Genomic DNA, 21,719 nt, shown 5'->3' with positions numbered 1-21,719 from the left:
TGACAAGTGATAGTGTGTGTTCATGTGTAAGAGAGACATCTGGTGGTCAGTGGAAAATTGTGCCTTTTTAATTAGTCATAAATGTTATCCACAAGGTTGCCTGTGAACAAAATATGCTGTTGCCTGCCTTGTTAAACATGATAATATCATGAAATAAAGTGGTTTCCATCAATGAATTCTCCTAATCAGAATCAGACATTGTCCTTGATTAAGGATAGCCTTTAATAGGAAAAATCCACCAAATAAAAATAAATTATTTAACCATGTATATCTATGAAAACCAACACAAACTACATACTCATTTACTTACAAAAGTCTTAAACATTATCATAGTTATTGGAATATATTTGTAATAATGGTTAATCAGTTTGTAAGACATCTGCTCATGATAAACAGTAATTGCATTTAATTGCGATATAACGGATAAGAGTATAACTATTATATGTGCTGAATGTAGTGAAAGTATGTTGTTCTAATTTGCAGGATGTTATGCTCCAAAGTGTTTTTATGTCTTAATAAGAAGAAAAGATTCAAGGTGTTACTAATGGTCTTTTTTTGTCATTTTTATGCACACTTAATGCACACCTGCATAGGCCTTCTATGGTTATCTGTGTTTATGTGGCACTAACCTGTTTGTAATATTAAAGTGTTTTCACACATCTTCCTCTAAGCTTGTGAGTTACTGAATTGATTCCATGACGCTTTAAAGGACACTGTGTATTTGATGATTTTTACTGACCTTCACCGGTAGCCATAACGACACTGTCAGGTAACGGCAAATCCTGTGTGTCAAAACTGTGTGTCGTGAACAAATGTTTGTTAATTGTCTCTTACAAGCTTCACTTATGATTAGGTGCAGTCAACCTGCTTGAATCAATTTTAAGAAATCAGAGCCAAGAAAAGCCAAAAGCCACAGGTGGTTAAAATTTAAAAAATGTAAACTCACCACTACTTGTAAGAGAAATATTAGTACTGGATCTGCAAACAGTTTGTATTTGCTGACTGATATCCTGACAAACATGGACACCAGCAGGGGTCCTCAGCTGGTCATGTGTGAAGGCAGTGTGAGCACTGAAACTGCTGGAGTATGCTTAACAAACTAAAACTAACTTACTGTAAAATGTTGCATTTTTTTCTACAGTGTAATATAACCCCTACTTATCAACATTATCTGTTAAATTGCAGATTATTTGACTTATATTGTAGCATGAGAGGAACAAAGAATAATAATTGTGTCTTCTCATTGATAAAACATTATGTTTCTACCCTAGAAAAAAACCTTCTCACATGATAAAGCCTCAATCACTTAACGTCTGAGTCCACATGTCTGCTTTCTTCAGGTCAAACACCTCTGACAGTTTCCTGTTCAGCCCATTAAGCCAGAACATGTGAGTAAGTTCCCATGATGGTCTCATGATCATGGATGCGTAATGAGAAATGTTGATGAGCAATAAGGATATGTTGAGGCATACAGCAGTCAGTCAACTTCCTTTATTGTCACCATCAGGTCAAAATGTAATGTTTAGCCCATGCACTTTGTGTCCCAATTACCAAATGTAATCAAGCCTGTAACTGTTACATTCTCAGTCTTGCTAGTCTGAACATGCCAGTGATAACTGTCTTGTTTGACCATTTAAATGCCAATAGCACTCAAAAGTGTAGAGGAAATGCAATTATGTGTTCTTTTTATTAACATTTTATTCTATGCATTTTCAAAATAGAAAAAAAATTCAAATTGATGTTTCATCAGGGTTTCATTTAAACTTTCTTCTCTGTGCATCAAATCACACTGACATTAAATGTCTTCAAATGAAATTTGGGTTCCTTTTTAAAAAACAATTCAGTTGTTATAGATATTGAATTGAAGGCAGAATTTTTTTTTTCCATCTTTTCAAAAAATGTACATGTACTAAAAGTATCAGATTAAAGGATTAAAGGTTTGACCTTTGGAGCAAAATGTTACCTCCAAAGGTCAAAAGTACTTATACAGCTAAGTCCAGGTGTAAAGTACAGATTACTAAAACATATGTCACTTGAAAAATTGCACCCTTCACCCTTGATAACACGCTGTATGCTACATGTTGAGATCCCTCTGCCATAAAAACTAGGATGCACACAAAAACCCGCTGTATGTGTTATGAGAAAGTTAGTGCTAGATATTCACACACAGGATCTCTACAGTCCCAATAAAATCTTGGAAATGCATTTTAGGCTTATCATCATAGCCACAGAACATTGTTACTGAATCATATAAAGGGTGAGTGAGAGAAAATGAACCAGTCATATGGACTACACTACAATATGTTTGTAAAGGGTGGAGAGGAAAGGCTATGATGTCCTGATGTAGTGATAACATCATGCTTATTATCCCTTTTTCTCTATCAGCAAAGAATGTAACTCTGGAGGTTTAACTTGTTCTTGCCTCATTAAGAAATCGGCTAAGCCTCTTGCACAGCATACTTTACACAGACTTGGGAAATTAGATGATTTTCTTTGTTTAACCCTCAGCTGTCTGCAGCGGATTACAGTCTCATACCAGTACTTGAACTTGCTGGCTTGACCCAGCCTAAGTTTATTTTTAGGTGGGCATTTTCAGCAAGGCAAAGTGACAACAAAACTTCAACACTAGTCTCTTCTACAGTGTGGCAGCTGTTTGATGGTCAGTCATGTTGGTTATTGGAAGGCTGCTAATATCACTGCTACAGTCTGACTGAAATGTGACCTACTTTGAAAACAAATGCACCAGGCAATATACAGCACTGTACTTTATGGTGTAATTAAATGACTAGTGCTGACTTACTGGATGGTGTCCAAATATAGTAGAAGGAAAGGCCTAGTTTCAAAAAGGCCCAGTGAGAAACAACATAATAACAGCTGGATTGAAAAAAGATTTTTTTTATTTATTTTTTTTGCAATCCAGCATTTTTAAAATTATTATTATTGAAGATTTTTAGGTATGTTTTAGAACTTGATGTACTTCTACTGTGAGCATTATATGCAAACAATGTCTTTTTATTATTGTATTATTACAAGTTGGCAAGAGCACATATTATAGAGGGCAGAAGATGAGTGGAGAAATTTACAGAAATTGGTTGAAATGTAAGAGAACATTTTTCAGTGCTCTACCAATTCTGCCTCTTAAATACTAATTTGTTCAAGCAAATGATTCCAACTGTATGTGTGTTATAGAAAAGCATGTTTAGCAAACCTAGATTTACTCTTAAAATCATTTTTCAAATCAAATTACAGGTGATAAGGAAATATACTTAGGTTGTGCTTTTTTAATGTTACATTGTGTTTATACTGCACAGTACTAAATGTGTTAGTTTGAAGCGACTTTAAGTATGATCTGCTATTAATTCTACAATTCAGAGCTAATTATGATATATTTTAATGTACATAAAATGGAATACATGTAAGTACTTTATCATTAAAATGTACTGCTTTAAATTTCATTTGGTTTACTCTGAATACTTTTTCATATAAATGTGTTCCCTGGACACAGATTTTAAATCATAACCCTAGAGTACTCAACATGCTCCTCACAAATAATAGTAACAAGTTGTAGCTCATTAGTAGTCAATTAGCATTTTCCTAGAGTCATTGTTAAAAGCTGTTATATAAAGCCATTCAATACAGCTTATTAGTGCTACATTAAAAAGTAGGGCTGCAACTAATGATTATTTGCCATTAACCAGTCCTCCAGTACCTTCACTGGCTACCTGCTGTTTTCAGAATACAATTAAAAATCCTTCTTTTGGTTTACAAACCTCTTGCTGGTCTGGCACCACAGTTTGTCTCAGACATGCTGTCAGTTTATAACCCCAGAAGATCTCTCCAGTCATAAAGTAGAAATCTCTTGCATGTGCCTAGAGCACTTTCATAGTCTGGTGAGATTGCATTCAGTATTTATGCACCTAAAGAATGAAACAGTTTGCCTGCTGGACTTGCTCCAACATTGTGCTCTATTTTATTTTTTTTAACTAACTGACGAGCCTCCCTTTAACTCCAACATTTAATTAAATTAACACACCATATTTGTACAGTATGTTGTTTTGTGTATGTGTATGCATGCATTAATGCTTTTTAATGTAAATCACTTTGAACTGTTTTAAAAGCCCAAGTTAGAGTCCTCAAAAATAAGATAAGATAAGAGGTACTACTTTATTAATACCCTAGTGGAGAAATTGAATGTCACCTTCACACAAAGACTGCCAACATCCAGCAAGGAAACATAGACTCAGTCAAACAATCCACAACATTCAGCAGTCAACAACTATGTTCATTAAAGAACCTCACTCACCAGGTACATTATTAAGGACCTTATAAATCTTTCTGAAGAGCACCTTCGCATCACTAGTCTTGCACTAAGAGCTCTTCAGCCCACCAAAAACACTGTTAAAAAAAGAAAGAAAGAAATTCAGTTTACTGCCATAGAGACTAAAGAAACAAGGAAATATTTACGTTTGAAAAGCTAGAATCAGAGATTGTTTTTAATGACTCAAAATTAATTTATCATCAAAACGGTTGGCAATTAATTTAACAGCCTATTAACTAATTGTTTAATTGACTAATCGTTGCAACTCTATTGAAACTATATGGAAAGTTAAACAACAACAAACGCACTATGACTGTGTTGTTTATTTTGATAGGTGTGGACGGAAGTGGCGTGTTCAGACTGGCTGACTTGACACAGCGGCTTTAAATGGGAATACCCTCTGTGCTGCTGGGGGAGTCTCCTTTAAAAAATCTTGCCGCGTCACTGGGATGCGGTTGCTGAAGCCGGGCACTTAGCCTACCATCCCCTCTCATATGCTCTACACTGGTAGGCCTGTTTTTTTCCTGTTTATTCCTTCCGTGTTTTCCTGCTCTGTCTGTCTCTGTGTGTGATTTCATTATTGCAATTTGCCTTTCAATCTTTGCCGCTCGGACACAGACGGTCAGCCTATTAATAAAGACCGGCGACCGAGCCTCGCTAATGACTTTGAGTGGTAACCTCTGCTGCACAAATAGCGTGCCCTGGGTTAAAATTAGATAGCTTAGTTGTGTGTAAATATGCCCTATTAATAATGTAGCTACTCAAGGAAAGCAGGCGTGAGCTCACTGGTTCACAATGCGTCGGTGCAGCCTAAACTGCAGGTTATTAGACCACCAAGCAGTCTGGACCTGCTGGGCTCTGCTGTACACTCTGTCAGCGACATGGCATTGTAATAAAAAGGGCATGCATGCATTTCATCATCGTCCAGCCAAGCTAAGCTTCCCCGAAAAAGCAGAACATGGGATGCATTAAAAGCATATTCCCACTGGGAACAATTCACTTTTCTGGAATCATTTAATAGCATTAGGGTGCACATAGCCTATTTGAATATTACAGCTAGAACTGGCACATTATTCGGCTCAGACTTTTAATTATTTGGCACCACGTTATACTTTCTGTTGTGCTATTAATAGGGTGTAAACTCTGCTACAATGGTATGCACATTTACACAGCTTGCATGCACAGGTTGTGTAAGATGTCTCACTGTGAGCATGGCTATTTCCAAACATGACCTTCTTAAATCACAATCTTGTAAGGGCATGTAGTGCATGTCCCTACTCATTACATTACATCTTATCACCAATATATCTATATATCTGTAGATATATGCCATTTCTGTAAGAAATATGACATGTCATTCCCATAAAATTGGTTTCCAGTGATGGAATGCTAAGACTATTTGTACCATGGATCAATGTCAATGCACCAAGCATATTGTGCTGATGTAAAAACGTTTAATACTTGTAATAACGCTATCATATCAATGTCACAGAGTACTAATCCCTTAAAATTGTACTTTACATTGCTACTCTCCGCCACTGCTGGTCCAGTTGTTCCATATATGGAAAGGTTTGCTGTAACAGCTTTCTCTTGTTACAACATGCCTGCAACAATGGAAGTGTTGTGCTACTGTTATGTCTCCTATGTAAATATGGTGTTGGCACTCTTCCATGGTCTGGCATCTTTAAATTAATATCTAATTGGGTTGGGGTTTTTTCCCCCATTGAATTAAGGGAAATGTGTGGAGTGCTGCAATGAGGATATGACTGTATTGGACAACAGAAGCTACTGCAATGATTTTAAGTAGTTTTTGCTACTTCAAGGTTGTTTTCTTTCACAGAGTATACTGAACATCCTGTTTTTGTCTTCTTTTGTTTCATTCAAACTCTCCTCCCTTCCTTTCTTCTTGTAAACAAGTGTTTTCCCTACAGCTAATGACCTATAGTTCAGGGTCTTTACACATTCTGGTGCCTCCTCAGCTCTGTATGGTTCAGTGTTGCAGTTTAATTGAACCCTGGACACAGTGTCATGTTGAACTCTGTCCACCAGCATTTCATTTTTAAGGGAAGGATGCAATAAAACATTAGTGTGGTTCTCATAATCTGTCATGCTTAACAAAGAAATAAAAAAGTGATGTACTGACAGTGCTGTTTTCCTCTCACTTCTTTTCTTTAGAGAGGGACCGTCTGTCAATTCCCCCCCTCACCAAAGATGACAGCTCCGTCGAATATAACCCATGCTGCGCCACAGCAACAACAATATTTGGTGTTGTTCGACTTTGATGAGACCATCATCAATGAAAGCAGTGATGATGCTGTGTTAAATGCTTTGCCAGGCCAGCAGCTCCCCGACTGGCTGAAAAACAGTTACAGGGAGGGGCACTACAATGAGCACATGCAGCGGGTCTTAGCTTATATGGCAGAGCAAGGCGTGTCTAAGAACTCCATCCATTCAGCGGTGGAGAACATCCCACCCACGCCCGGCCTCCTGAATCTCCTCCAGTATCTGCAGACCCACCTACAGGACTTTGAGCTGGCTGTGATCTCTGATGCAAACATGTACTTCATTGAGACGTGGCTGGAGCGCGCTGGGGTGCGTCACCTTTTTCGGAAGATTTTCACAAACCCAGCCAGTTTCGATGCGGCTGGTCGGCTTGTGCTGCTGCCCTTCCACTCCCACTCATGTTCCCGTTGTCCTGATAACATGTGCAAGCAGGTGATCCTTCGAGAGTATCTGGCAGACCGGCAAAAGGAGCGTGGCGGTGCACCCTTCCAGAGGGTATTCTATATCGGAGATGGGGCCAATGATATCTGTCCCTCTCTGGTTCTGGGACCCCGGGACACAGCCTTTCCTAGGAGGGACTTCCCCATGCACAGGCTTCTTGTGGAGATGCAGCAATCCCAGGCAGCCAAGTTCAAGGCAAATGTAGTCCCTTGGGCCAGCGGTGGGAACATAGTGGACTACCTGAAGAAAATAGTGGAGGAGAGATGAAATGTGTGTGTGTGTGTGTTCGTGTATGTGTGTGTGTGTGTGTGTGAAAAAGAGAGCAAATGAAAGGGGCAAATATAGCAAAGATGAACCAACCCCAATCAGGATATTCATGATTTTACCCCAGCCGCACTTGGTACAACTTATAAAGATGTAGCCAAACAGTGTGCATGTTTAAAGAATAGCTTAACATTTAGCGAAATACTCTTATTCACTTTCTTGTCGAATTATATGAGAAGATTGATGCCATTTTCATGTTTGCATGGTAAATATGTGGGTGGAACCAGCAGCAGGTTAGCTTAGCTTACCACAATAGCAAAAAAGACAAGTTGTAGTTTTATGCAAGTTTAAGTTGATTTGATCTCACCATGCAACCAGCCGGTGCCTCAGGTTAATTTTGACACTTTTTACTGTTGACATTTTTTCATACAAAGTAAATCATCTCAATATAAAGTGATATTGTAGAGGTCTTTGGGCAGTGCTAGGCTAGCCATTTCCCCTTGTTTTCAGTCTTTGTGCTAAGCTAAGCTAACTGGCAGGATATTTACCATACAAACATGACAGCGGTAGTCTCCTCATCCAACTCTCTGAAAGTAGTATCATTTCTCAAAATGTCAAACCTTTAATACTTCTCTAATATGAACGCTTATTGCCAACTTAATGACAGAAAGTATGAGTGCAGTATTTAGACCTGGACTCAGATCGTAATGCAAATCAATAAGCTCAACAGTAAAGATGATCAGGACGAATAATAGAGATATACATTGTTGATGATTACACAAAATGCTGAAGATATTTTTTACCAAAGTTGTGCCTAGGGTGCTCTGGAGTGAAATGAATACAATGCAGACTACTCATTTAACAAACCATCTCCTTCCATATGAATGTTATTTAGTTACATTATTTGACATTTTGAGCAAGATTTGACATTTTGCATCACATGACCAGACAAAGAACAACAACTTAAAGCTATTTCATCTATGCAGGGTCACTTTGTTGTTTCACTATCTTTTCACAAACGCTTCACATAAGGCCTCAACGATAGATACATAGGTAGGATCAGGTGTTGTAGCACTACCTGGGACAAAAGACCACACATGTCGCGTCGGAGAGGGACAAGAGCAGCGTATTACAGGGATAAGGTGGCAGAGACTCATGCACACTACCTTTGCACTCTCCACCACTCACTACTGATACCTAATCTAGGACTTGATTATACAACGGTAATCGACACCAGCACGAGATCCAAAGGGAACACTGTAGCCATACGTCTGCACTTTGGCCCAACGTTATACGCTGTGACTCAAACAAAAGTGTTAACACCAATTTAAGATGTTAAAATCTCTTATTAGCTCTACTTGTACCCTAAAACAATTCCCTAAAAGGCTCTCTATTTAGGAAGAGGAGGATTTATATTCTCTGAATAGTGCAACACCTTCTTAGTGTTTGAATGTATTCCCAGTTGAAACAGTGTTGTGGGTGAGTTGTGATGAGGGTTTCAGTCTACTTTTTACGTTTGCATTAATTAACTCAACATGTAACCTCACTAAGCTCATGACAGGGACTGTAAAATACATTTAAAATTATAAATATAGATTAATAGGGAGCACTTACTTGTATTCATCATCGTCATCTGTTTACGAGCATATCACAGTATTACGTTCAAATTCAGGAAATAGTGGAATATCATGTCTTAGAGTTGCAGTTCTCATCCTGTTTACCATAAGCTGTATAACTTCCAATACTTATGGGGTATGTATACTGTACATTTGTTGATTTTTTTAAGACAATTTAAGGTTTCCATGTTAATATGCACATAACTTAACATTGGTCCTGTCTAGTAACTTATGAATAACTGAGTGTAGTGTTTAGTTGACTACCAAACTAGCATTAATTTTGTATTTAAAATATTTCTAATAATGTAAATCCTCATACATACACGTTGATCCATCCATTACAGATGACAACAAGAAAGTCTGGGTGCTGATAATATGAACGTAGACAATTAATAATATGATTATTATTTGATTAACTACTTCTAGCTTTAAGGAAAAACAACAAAATGCTGTATAAGTTCTGGAAATGTCCTCAAACCAGTGATTTAGTTTCTCAGGGAGTAGAGCAGAACGTGTTAATAACATAATAATAAGATGTTTATAAAAAAAAAAGATTATGTGCTTTCAGATTTGCTATTCTAAGAACAAAATATTCATTTGTGATCTTTAAAAAAAACAACATGTTTATGAGATGTAATCAACACAGCTGGAGTTTGATCCTGAAATTCTTTTGAGATCAAAACCTAATCCATTAATGCTTTGTGATTAGGAGACTAAAGTTCTGCAAGCTTTACTCCATGTGATGGTAGAATCATTACAATGTATAACAGGAGTATTTTTACTTTAACTGTGTGTGTGTGTACCGTTAAGACTTCCATGGAGTTTTGTGCAATAATTCAACGCTGTATACTTGATATTATGTGTAAGAGGTTTGAGGTTAAACGGGGAGAAAAACTTGACATTTTCAGCTCCGCTTCCTGCTTTGATTCAGGGATGTGAAATGACAGCAGATCAACAAATCATGGTGTTTTATAATGCAACTTTAACACAGTATTAGGACTTTGCTCAACTAATATGTTACCTTTTTTTTTTTTTTGTGGTTTGCTGTAGCTATATTGGATGTATGTGTTTTTAATCAGAAATCCACTTATGTGTGTAATGCATCACTATAACAGGAATATAAAGCCATTATATAATTAATCTGTTTCTGTTGTGTGTTTCGTAGCCATGGTCCTAAACTAATACCTCTTATGGTTTCCCCCTAACAATCAATTAGACATATCATAACTTATTAGATGGTGTTGCTGAATCATATTGGGATTGTTGACCTAAAGAAGGTCCATTTAGTAGCTGTTCTGGAACTTTTGGCCAACTCCACATGCTGATGAATGATTGAAAGCACCAAAACAGCACTAAATGAACCTTGACATGAGAAGTTATTTTTGGCTGCAGTATCTAAATTAAAGTATAATTTTTAAAATGTAAGGTAGACATCATCTGTTTGTGACAATAAATTGTTTCTGACCATTTTTTCCCCCACAAAAAGTTACTGTACCTTGTTAAAAAATATTTGAAATGACATCTCACCCTTCTCCTTCTTGGACAAATTCCTGAATCATATGCAAATGCTGTTTATTTCAAAAAGTTGAACTACTGCACAGAGAAACTTTCCTCCTTCAGCAGATGAATGTAAAAACGCTGCACATACTTCCACCTACACACTGAAGCTCAGACATCCAACTGCAGGAACAAGAAGTGAACATTTTTTGTGGAGGGGAACTTTGATATAAAAAATTGTGTCATGGTTAGGGTTGATGTTATTTTGAAAATAGTGATGGAATAGTTATACAAAAGAAAAAATAAGCTATGTTTCTCACAGACTAAAGACAAATGTGAGGCATGTTTTGGCCAGACTAATGCTGGTATACATGTGTTAATGTCAGTGTCTAAGTCAGTGGTTTCGCATTTCCCATTTTTTTTCATACCACCCCAACCCATCTAACCAATAAAACTACCATTGTACCATTTTCATATTCTTTCATTTAACATGTAGAGGGCAAAACAAAAAAAACCTACAAAAAAAGATTTGGGGCATTTTAACAGACGTGAGCTGCTGTTGATGTGGAGAGAGATATAAACCTGCAGGTCTGACTCTACTGACATGTCTTGTCTTGTTTTTTCATATTTACTCAGTAATGACAGGGCCACATAACAGAAATATGAATTGTGAATATATAAATACCACCAGGAATGTGCATGGACAATGATCAGAGCTCTCTGATTACGTGATATTGGACAGCTCTGGACAATGATGGATTTCAGTCTTCCACAAGCAGCCAAAACAAGTTCAACCTTTTAACTGTTGGTAGAATAGTTTTGTCAGATTCAGTTGTCTATGTGTTGAAAGCTGAGACGTTTCCGTGTTTCATTGTACTCAGGTCACTATCTCAAATCTTTCCATTGCTGCTCTGAGGCTCCCTTTTTTTTCTGACAGCTGTGCTTCTGCAAAACTCTGTTCTCACTGCACCCATTTTGGGAACCACTGGTATAAGTAATTAGAAAACTTTTGGGGAGTGATTCAGGGGAAGGGACGGCAAGTATCAAGGACAAGAGGCTTCAAATGATGCAATTTGTCCTCTCAAACTAGGTGACATGTTGATTTAGCAGCAGAGGCAGTTGCAGCACATGAAGGAGAGAGAGAGAGAGAGAGAGAAAGAGACCAGGAGTGAGAGAGGTCATCCGAGCCACTTTCTCTACTTGCATGACTTCGACAGCCAACAGACAGAGTGAAGACAGAAGGATTCGAGGATTAGAGGAGAGTGGATGAGAGTGCAGACAGAAATGTGGAGGCAGCAGGGTCAGTAGAAAGAGAGAGAGAGAGAGAGAGTCAGCAGTAGGGAGGGAGGAAAAGAAAGATGGACATCAGCAATAAGATGAGATGATATGAGAAGACATTAGAGAGGACATGAATAAACATATGCAATCACCATGGTCAGGATAAGTGGATGCAAAGTACTGTCTGTAAATAGAAATAGAAAACAAGAAAAAGTCCAATGGAAGTTTAGGCAGTTTGACTCTAAATTAATATCTAATATTTAACTATTTCTGTGTAATTTAGAATGTACAAGCCATTCTGTTTGTTTCACCTATATACAGACAGAGCCTTGGCTGATGAGATGTTATCTTTTGTTTTCAGACATTTCTAGCAAATTTAGACATTTGAGGCTGTAGCTCCATGAGCCTTCACTGGATTCTACATTACCAATGGAGTCTGAAAAAGGTCACCTACGCTTTAAGACGGTGTTAAACAGGAAGTCCTAGTATTGTATTTATAATATCAGGCATTTTCCTGTTCTGTGTAATGCATGCAGTGTTAAATGTATTCCTTAAAATCATTGCCTGGAACCATCTTGCAACCACAAATCTTTTACTGACAATTCAAGGAAAGTTGGAGTATATACAGAATATTGGTAATTTGACAATCTCAGAAGATCACAAATCAAAAACTGACCTTTTCACTTTTTAAATGGGAGTTTGAGTATAGGACTTATCTTTTGTATCTTTTAACCAGAAGATGGCGCCAAATCAACATGTCTCAGCATGTCCTGCTCAATCTTGTAGTTAATATAATATAATATAACAAATATAATATAATATGATATAATATAATATAACATAATATAATATAATATAATATAACATAACATAATATAATATAATATGATATAATATAATATAATATAATATAATATCAGAAACTTTACAAGACAACCAAGTGACAGCAACAGAATGAAGGTTACTTCAGCGTTAACAGTAACATTGATGTAAATTTATGAAATAACTGTCACTGAATATGACAGCAAAGGCTCAAGGCTGTGGTGATGGAGATGACGTGGTGTTGGTGTATACTCCATGTAACTCTGCTCACTCAGTAGTGAGTTTGAGATGTTGCTGAAGTCAGCCAAGTGATCTGTCGATTCAGCTTTCTTACTAGTAGAGAATTCAGTCCAATTTGAAAATTTAACCTGCCGTAACCCTGCCTCTGCATTTAACCCCCATACTGCATTCAACCTGTCTAATCTGCCCTCTGTCAGATCTGATAAACACACTTTTTGTAATCTTTCCTTTGCATCCAATGTCTCCAATATTGTTCTCTCATCTGATGCTGTCTCCCTGATTTACTCGGTCACTTTGTCCCTCTGGTGGTACCATGTCATTGTTGTCATTGTTGTTGTCTACCATTATATTTTCTGTTGCCAGTCCAGGACCCCTAATGATAATGTCACCAGCAAGAAGCAGCTGACTGTACAAAGCACTTGTAGCCCTAACTCACTTTCCAAATATTATTTATGTGTCGTTCTCCTCTTTCTCTTCCAATTTCGCCATCACTCCATGGAAAACCTTTCTATTAGCACAAGAGAAAATGCAACTCTCAGCTCAAATGATCTTACCACAATTGATCGTTCAATTTAAGTCATATACTGGAGGCTGACATTGTTAGAGAAAGAGGTACATGCTGAGTCTATTATTGTTAAATAGGCACAGGATAACTGTCCAACCCAATTTTCAATGACCTCCAGACGAAAGTGAATGGATAGGAAACCCAATTAGCATCAATCTGTGGAGAATGATGACAAATTGTATTTGAAGAACTCAAACCTGTCAATGACGCCGCCTCCTGTTGTACCTCCCTGTCAATATCTATAAACCAGCTGATACTGCCCTTCCCCCTCCAATAACAGAAGACTCTCAACTGTTGAAATGCTTTAAATTGCCAGTGCTGTCTGATGATTGCTTTTATGGATAACCTCATTGATTTCTCTCCATTCAATTACCCCCCCCATCGCTCATGGAGGTGAAACATAACTCAGTTAAGGGACTTAAGTCTTGTAAGAGGTCATTCTGAATTAGGCTTCCTATGCCAAAATGCTCTCAGGCTGATTAGGATTGTAAGCGTTTCCTCTCCTCTGCATTTGATTCTTCTGCTGATATTTCAAGAATGCAAAACGAGCCAAAAGTTGAGCTAAAGGCTTTGAGCAGCGGCCCTCACTGAAAGAGACAGTCTGTTAGCAACAGATGGAGATGTGAGGGAGAGGAGTCACCTTAGTCAGCCCAGGAGTGTACGCTGACTAAGCTGTTGTTTGTGTAAAGATGAATGGCAGATAAAAGATATCCTGAACTTGGGTCCCTACTAAAAATATTTAATCCTACAATTCCCATAATGCAACTTTTATTTGAGCCCTCCTTCCAGTCAAGGTTATTTTCTAGGACTTTAGAAAGCTCCTCCATAGCCACAGAAGACATTATGCATTATACTATGAATATATAGTAAACTGATGTTTATATATAAAATTGGTGGAGTGCCCCTTTAAGGCAGCTTACTAAGGGTATTTTTGTGTGATAGCAGGAGACAAAAACCTCTTGACAAAACAAGCTTTACGGAACCAAGATGCGTATCAAGGCTGGATGGAAGAAGATGAAACAAAGTGCCTGCATCTGTTCAGTCTCAGACTCGGCCTAAAGACAACAGTGTGATAAATATATGGGCTGTCTGAAAACTCTTGTCTTAGCCCTTTTCATAAAGCCCTGACTTATGACTTTCTGTGAATCCAGAAGGAGCTGGAGGAAACAAGAACATCTTTGTCATGATCCGTAACGCTCAGAACAAAATGTTGCAAGCAACATATTTTAACATGTTTTTGACATGCTCTGCAGCTCTGAATTCTATCTTAACATTATGCATACCTATGCATTTCATGTCTGCCCTACAAGTACAGGAAGCCACCATTTCAAGTGAGTGCTCATTTGTCACTACAAATTAAAGTGATGAAAGCTGGAGAAAGATAAGAAAAGTAGATCAAAGATAATTGAAAATAGTAAATGTGTGGCATGTAAAAGCATTATGGTAGAACTGGACTTTCAAACATTGTTAAGACTTTGACATTCAGCTGCAATTATGTATTGAGTGATGTATGGTCATAGTAAAAAAAAAAAAAAAGGTTACCTTTTGTCATACCTCAGAGCTGCTTTATTCTATCATTACAATATTTCAATTTGTGTGTCCCTAACACAATTATATATCATTGTTTTCGGTTTCTATTTTAATAAAAAAATTAAAAATACCAATGCATTGGTCCTCGTGGACTCCAGTCAAAAGCACCCAATTCTGCCTATGCATTTTGAGTAGATGGAGCTATTTATTGAGTTCATGTTTGCATTGGCATTGTGGAAAAATTGTACTTGGGATAAAAGCTGCAATTTAAAAGAAAAGTATATATTTTACTACTACACAATATGCAAATTAACTGTAACGTTCCTATAATAATAATAATAATCTTTTTTTCCCAGATGACATTTAATTACATAACTAATAATGTCTTGAGAAGAAATAAGATAAGATTTTGCTATGATGGTTGTTTATTATTAGGGGCTGCACGCCCTCCACCCAGTTAAAAGTTATATGTTGGTAGGATGAGGTTTAAGCAATGCTATTTAAAAAAATATGTTCTAACAATGTGAATGAAGCCTCATGCTTGACTTATTCTCTCTCTCTCTCTCTCTCTCTCTCTCTCTCTCTCTCTCCCTCTCCCTCTCCCTCTCTCACACACACTCACTCTCTCTCTTAAACCCCTCCTTGTCTTGCAGCAGCCCTCAGTTGTCTTCATCTGCTCTCAGCCAGTCTGTAGGAGGAGAAGTCAGACTCACTGAACACTTGAATTAGCCGCTAGAGCTTTACTCACTTGAAACTTTGAGGCTATTTAACGAGTTAAAGACAGCACCACAGTTTTATTTGTAGATTTAAACCCTTCTGGACCAAATTAGTTGTTTATCCTGGCGGTAAATTTGTGGCGTGTCTTTTGAGGGAGGCGAGTGGCGCCAAATCTGCGTCTGAAAAGGTGAGGATGCTTACAAGATAAATATAAGCTGTTCCTTTTAAATTGACAATAAAAGATTGTAAGGGAAAGGTGAGCTACTAGAAATACTGTCGGATTAGGTTTTACAGTTACAGTTACTAAGGTTACCTAGCAGGTTTAGTTAGCCACCTAGCTACATTAACCTTGTAATTAACAAGCTTTTTAACTTAACATTATGCATTTACTTGGTATTAATCGGTAGGTTAGTCATTAATAAGCACAATGCCACATATTTCATCTGCCTTACACTAAACAACCGTCTCCTTAAACTTAAAAAAAACTTAATTAAGTTTAGCTTAACTACTGCTAGCATCCAAACTGCTAGCCTATTATTATCAGTTATGCTTATTTAATGAATTATTAATAATTAAGCTATAAAATATCAGAAAAGGCCCAATATATATTCAATTTGCAGTTGTATAATATTAAACAGTAAGTTTGAAGCTGAAACCAGATCATGTTTGACAGCTGTTTTAATAAATTACTTATTACAAATAATCAATTATCTAAATAATTAGATTCAGTAAGTCAATTAATTAAACAACTAAATCAATTACTAATCATTGCAGCACTAAGAGGATTTGTGCTCCACATACATTTACTTTAAGTATTTATTTATATTTTTTGTGCTGAATCAGTGTTAATCAGTGTCCAAATGTTTTGTTTGTACTAATATTCATTTTCCAAGCAGTTTGCAAAGTTGATTTATTTTAATGCTAGATTGTAATCTAAGTGAACTACAAAATCTAATGGTGATAAGTGATATTGCATTCTCATCTGTTTGGATTTATTACATTTTTAATGTTTTAAAACCTTTATATTTACAGTGTTTGTTCAACAGTATAATAAGACATGATTAGTAACTGAATGAACTTTGGACATTGGAATTGTGAGGATTAATTTGACTAAACTGATGTCTCATGGCTAATATTTTTGTTCACTTTGCAGGCACGTGGTCATTTAAAGTCTCACTGAAATCGGGTGTGGAAAAGGAAGAAAACAGAAAGGATACAACAAAGACAGGTAGTTCACTTCAATTGTGCAAATAGAAATAGAAATAAATTACGACCATTTTGTGTTATAATTGTTGAGAGAGGTGGTAATTGTAATTGAATGAGGAGCAGGATCAATGCTGGTTGTTGTAAAGCAAGAGTCAGAAGTAGTATTTTCAAAATGCTTTCTTACTGTATAGTCTACTTGGGTTTTAATGCATAAATATGTTTCATGTTTGCAAGAATTTTCCATAATTTGTTGTACAAGTTGAACAAGAGATTTTAACTAGAAACTGTCAAATTTTGTTCAGAAATCCCTTTGTTATTACAATCAAATCAAACTATTAATAACAAAGGAGGTATAAGGCACAGTGTAGCCAATGAGATGTGTTTATTTCAAGAATAAAATAACATAGGATGGAATCAAATAACACGTATAATAAGATATTATCAGATGTAACACATATGAAGGTCAGACAAAGTAGGCATATGACTCGAGAAACTGTTTTTAGGGGTCCAAGCATGATTTTATGATCTGGCTGATTTTATGATCTGGCAGTGTTTATATATATATTTTATTCAACCAAAATTAAACAAAATTGAAGCAAATTAAAGAATTAAATTAATGTGTATGTTATAGGGTGTGGAAATCAGTACAGTCAGTACAGTGTGATATGCATGAGTGGAAGATATATCTGTGTGTGTGTTGTGAAGGTGCGTAAAAGCAAAGTAAGTAACTAAAATAACACAATGGGTGTCTATGGGTAGGAGTAGAGAGAGTGACTTTGTGTTTTCCTCCTTGGTGCGGTTCGTTTGGGCATATGTGAAAGCAGGAATCGCACTCTGGCGTAGACCAAACCAACTGAACCCAGACCATGTTGAGGAGGTGGTCTTGATCTGGTTAGAAACAAACTCTGGTAGGATTCATTTGTGGTGTGAATGTGAACTGACCTTGGTCCGACCCATCTGAAGGCAGCATGTCTTTGCAGAACGTGAAGCAACACATTGTTTGTGAGATGTTGCCTTGAAGCAACTATACAGAGATGCCAATCCTGTCCGTATTGGAAAACTGTCCCGGAAGAAATACAAACTCTACTTTCTCCACCTGCCAGATTTCTGACCAATGAACAAAGTGACTGCTCCCAATCGGCGGCTTTTTTGATACATTTTAGTTTGTTACTTTGTGAAACCAAACTAACATGAAGGCAAAATGCAACAAAGTAGCACCTCATCCACTGATTCGTACCGTAGCAAACAAAAAATAGATGTAAAAACGCCCTTAAATAACGTAGAAAGTTAACACAGTGGACCCTCAGCTGCTCCAGGCTGCAGAACAAAAAGAGATACAGGTTTAAACCCCAGGGGTCGTCACAATGATCAATGTTATTCTGGATTTTATTATAATAACTATAAGTATTGTACTTGTACTCACACAGGGCAAAATCATTACCACAACTGGGGAAGACATATTAGCTCAAGATCAAGTTGTTTTCATTGCATCATCTGTGTGTGGTTTGACATCTTTGAGTCAACGGCTCACAAAGTGACCCTAAAACACCCCGAGGGCTCCACGTCTAAAACACTACATACAGCAACAAGAGATGCTGAGTCTAATGTTTGGGTTAAGCTACACTTGCAGTCCGTCTCTGTTGCTTTTCCTCAGGACAGATCATTATTTTACTGAAGTAAGTTTGCCAAGACTTGTATGAGATGTGGTAATGAAGATTTCTGCCTCTGTGTTGGATTTCCTGTTTCCTGACTCCAGCTTGTTTGTCGATCCGAATTCCTGTTGTGGTTGTATAATTGGGTCCTGGGCACAACATGGAAGCAGATACTTAACTCTAGAAGCAAAAACACAAGAATCCAGTTTGCTAGTTACTACAAACTCATTTTATTTTCTTTCTCTTCAAATGTGTTGGTAAAGTCATAGTGGGTGTGCTGTTTGCTTCTGAGATGTCCAGTATTGGGGCATCCTGCCAGCATGGTGGCTTCAATTAGAGCTGGGCAATATGGGCAGAATCAAATATCACAATATTATTGACCAAATACCTCGATATCGATATTTTGACAATATTAAAAGGATGACTATAGGTGCTTTGACAAAATATTTACACAATGAGAATTTTGATAAATAATCATCAGTAATGTGGATGTAATGACTAAGTGGATAAAGGCAGATAATAGAACAGCCTGTTAAGGTCAGAAAATTAAATTTTTACTGTAATGCAGCCTTTGGAAACAGGAAAACACTTCCATATCATAATATTACAATATTCAAATTCTAAGATGATATTTATAAAATATCACAATATTGATATGATATCGATTAATTGCTGATGATATATTTATCACTTTTTTCTGTGTGAGCCCACATATTGGGCCAACTGCTCAAAATGTGCAACAATACTGTTTCCCAGTGTCAACTCTTGTCAAGAAAAAGCAGCAATTTTATCATTTTCATTCACCAGATCGGCACATCCTCGACTCCTTCTTCTGTCTGTGGAGTCTTAAGAAGGTGATCGTGTGGTCGCAGCGTCCCTGATAAAAATTTAACCAGGAACCTTCACTACTTGTTATTAAACATTTTCTGAATGTCAGTTTGCCCCACTAACCACACACACGCACACACAAGGCGAAGTGCGCTGTCAGCAAACTACAAACCTTTTATTGCTGCCCTCCAAGTTAAATGTGGGTGAATGTTTCATACCCAAAAGAAGAAGACCACAAACCTTTACGTTCACAGCTTGAATCGCTCTGGATCTCTTAGACAGACGGGTACATGTTTGGGTGCTCTTTAAAATTACACCCCTCAAATGGCTCTTTTACTGGCTCTGTAGGAAACTGGAGGCAGCGGGTCTGGGTCTGGGGCTGGAAGACATTTGGGGCCTTCAGTGTGACACTACCAGCAACACAGAGCTGTTTGATACATTTTGCGACTCAGCAGATTTTTTTGCCAAGATTGAATGGACTTCATTTAGGAGCCGTGTGTGTGTTTTCTTTTACAGCCCACTTACAGTTAAAAAGTTTTACATAGGGTGCAATGCCCCTGGTGGCCAATTGAAAGTAATCAACTTTACTTATGTAGAAGAAGAAATACTGCACTATAAAAAAAAACAATTTTAACAAGTTAAAGCCCTGCAGTGAGAGTGCCACTTAACCCTTACATACTGTTCAGGGTCGCGCCAAGAGCTGAAGGACCCATTTTTACATTTGAGAGCTGTAAAAACATCATATACATATTTCTTTTAGCATTTTTATATATGCAAATGTGAACTTTGACCTGCGTTAAAAAAAAAGAAGTCAATGTCTTTTTTTCCTTAAGATTAATTCAACATCTATTAATGACTGAAGGGGAATTTATGAATGTGAATTGGTGTAGAGAGTAATTATGAATCAAAATATGAACAGTAAACAGTCAGCTGCAGTTTGTAAACACCACATTCAAAGTTGGCCCCGCCTCCCCTTGGTTGCAGTCTGTGAATGCCTGCATGAGGGCGGAGCTGGGCAGCACACATACACAATGTGTGCTGCCCAGCTCCACTGTATATTACACACACACACACACACACACTGCTTGCTGTTGTAAGTGCAACAATCTGGCAGTAAGTCAGACAAGTACACATTCTAAAAGTTTGTAATTTTATTTTATTTTTTTAAATCAAAAGTTAAAGTGCTCCTATGCCAAAACATGCCTGCAGTGGTGTTTTTTTAACCATTTAATATTATATATTAACTTGCGATTAATGCACATTTTAAGTTTTTTAAAGTTTTTAATGCTCCTGTTAACATGGCAGTGGATGTATATGCTTGCTTTATATAAATGTATGTTAATTATTATTGAAACAATCCAGAACAATACAATACTGCATGCTCCAAAAATCTGTTGTCAGGTATTATACCTGTTAGGAATTAGTTACATTCACTCACCCGTTCAGGCACACACACACACACACACACACACACACACACACACACACATGCTCACACACGCACACACGCTCACACAAACACCTTTGGGGAGCGGGAGGACATCTCTCTGTATCAGCTTTATGTTTGGTATTTGAGACTGCTTGTTATCCAAAACGTTACTGCTGCATCTCTTCCTTATTTCCAAACTACGGGCTGGGACAAGGGTCAAACACAACGTACCTGTGTTAATTGTGCGTATTAATCTGACATATTCTTTAATGTATAACAGTATTTATAACCTCATTATAATTACAGCCGCAACAATTAAGTCCACTGACAGAAAATTAATTGCCAACTATTTTGAAAATCAATCATCTTTGAGTCATTGGAAAGTGTTCTTTCATTTGGAAAAATGAGAAAAACACTTTCCAGTTCTTTAGTCTTCTCTGATGGTAAACTGATTATCTTTGGTTTGTGAACTGTTAGTCGGCACAACACAATATATTTTAGGTTGCTTCTTGGGCTGGATTGACATTTTTCACAGATTTTGAAGGAAAAACAACTGATCAATTTACAAAATTATTCACAGATGAATCAGTAATGAAAACAATCATTACTTCTAGCAGTAGTCACATGTTTTGTACTATATGTAAACACTGAATTTGTAAAGTAGCTAAGAGTTATATAAGATCATTAGTATTACATAATTAATTTAAAATATAAATTGTTGTTATAACCATGAATACATGAATACAAGCGAGTGAATTTGCTTTTCTTTATTTTTCTGTAGTGTGATCTGTTTTGCTGACGAGCAAAAATGAGAAAATGAGTTTATGTGAATGAACGCTGCCAGTTTTCTTTACATCAGTGACTGTTTGGGTGATGAAAGCTGCGTTACTGGACCTCCAAATAGTACATTACACAACATGGCCAGATGTGCAGTTTTAGAGGGCACATGATCTTAATGAGAGAGTCTGGATTATTTATTTTCTTTACAGAGTGAGACACGAGGAAGCATGTGTTAGCAGCAGCTGGACCTGGT

General features: G+C 37.1%; 1 protein-coding gene across 1 annotated transcript; it reads left to right on the top strand.

Annotated features, from left to right (window-relative positions):
• Positions 1-6,529: 6,529 nt before the first annotated feature.
• Positions 6,530-7,309, top strand: LOC128380878 (probable phosphatase phospho1). The gene has a single exon (XM_053340754.1). The coding sequence runs from the start codon at positions 6,530-6,532 to the stop codon at positions 7,307-7,309; it is 780 nt and encodes a 259-aa protein (XP_053196729.1).
• The last annotated feature ends 14,410 nt before the right edge of the window (positions 7,310-21,719 follow it).

This window comes from Scomber japonicus, chromosome 20 (assembly GCF_027409825.1).
Source record: "Scomber japonicus isolate fScoJap1 chromosome 20, fScoJap1.pri, whole genome shotgun sequence".
Lineage (NCBI taxonomy): Eukaryota > Metazoa > Chordata > Actinopteri > Scombriformes > Scombridae > Scomber > Scomber japonicus.
The sequence above is the reverse complement of the archived record's forward strand: the minus strand, read 5'-3'. Positions and strand labels throughout refer to the sequence as shown.

What these genes read in the sequence shown, in the direction of transcription:
- LOC128380878 (XM_053340754.1), top strand. Translation starts at nt 6,530, where the DNA reads ATGACAGCTCCGTCGAATATAACCCATGCTGCGCCACAGCAACAACAA.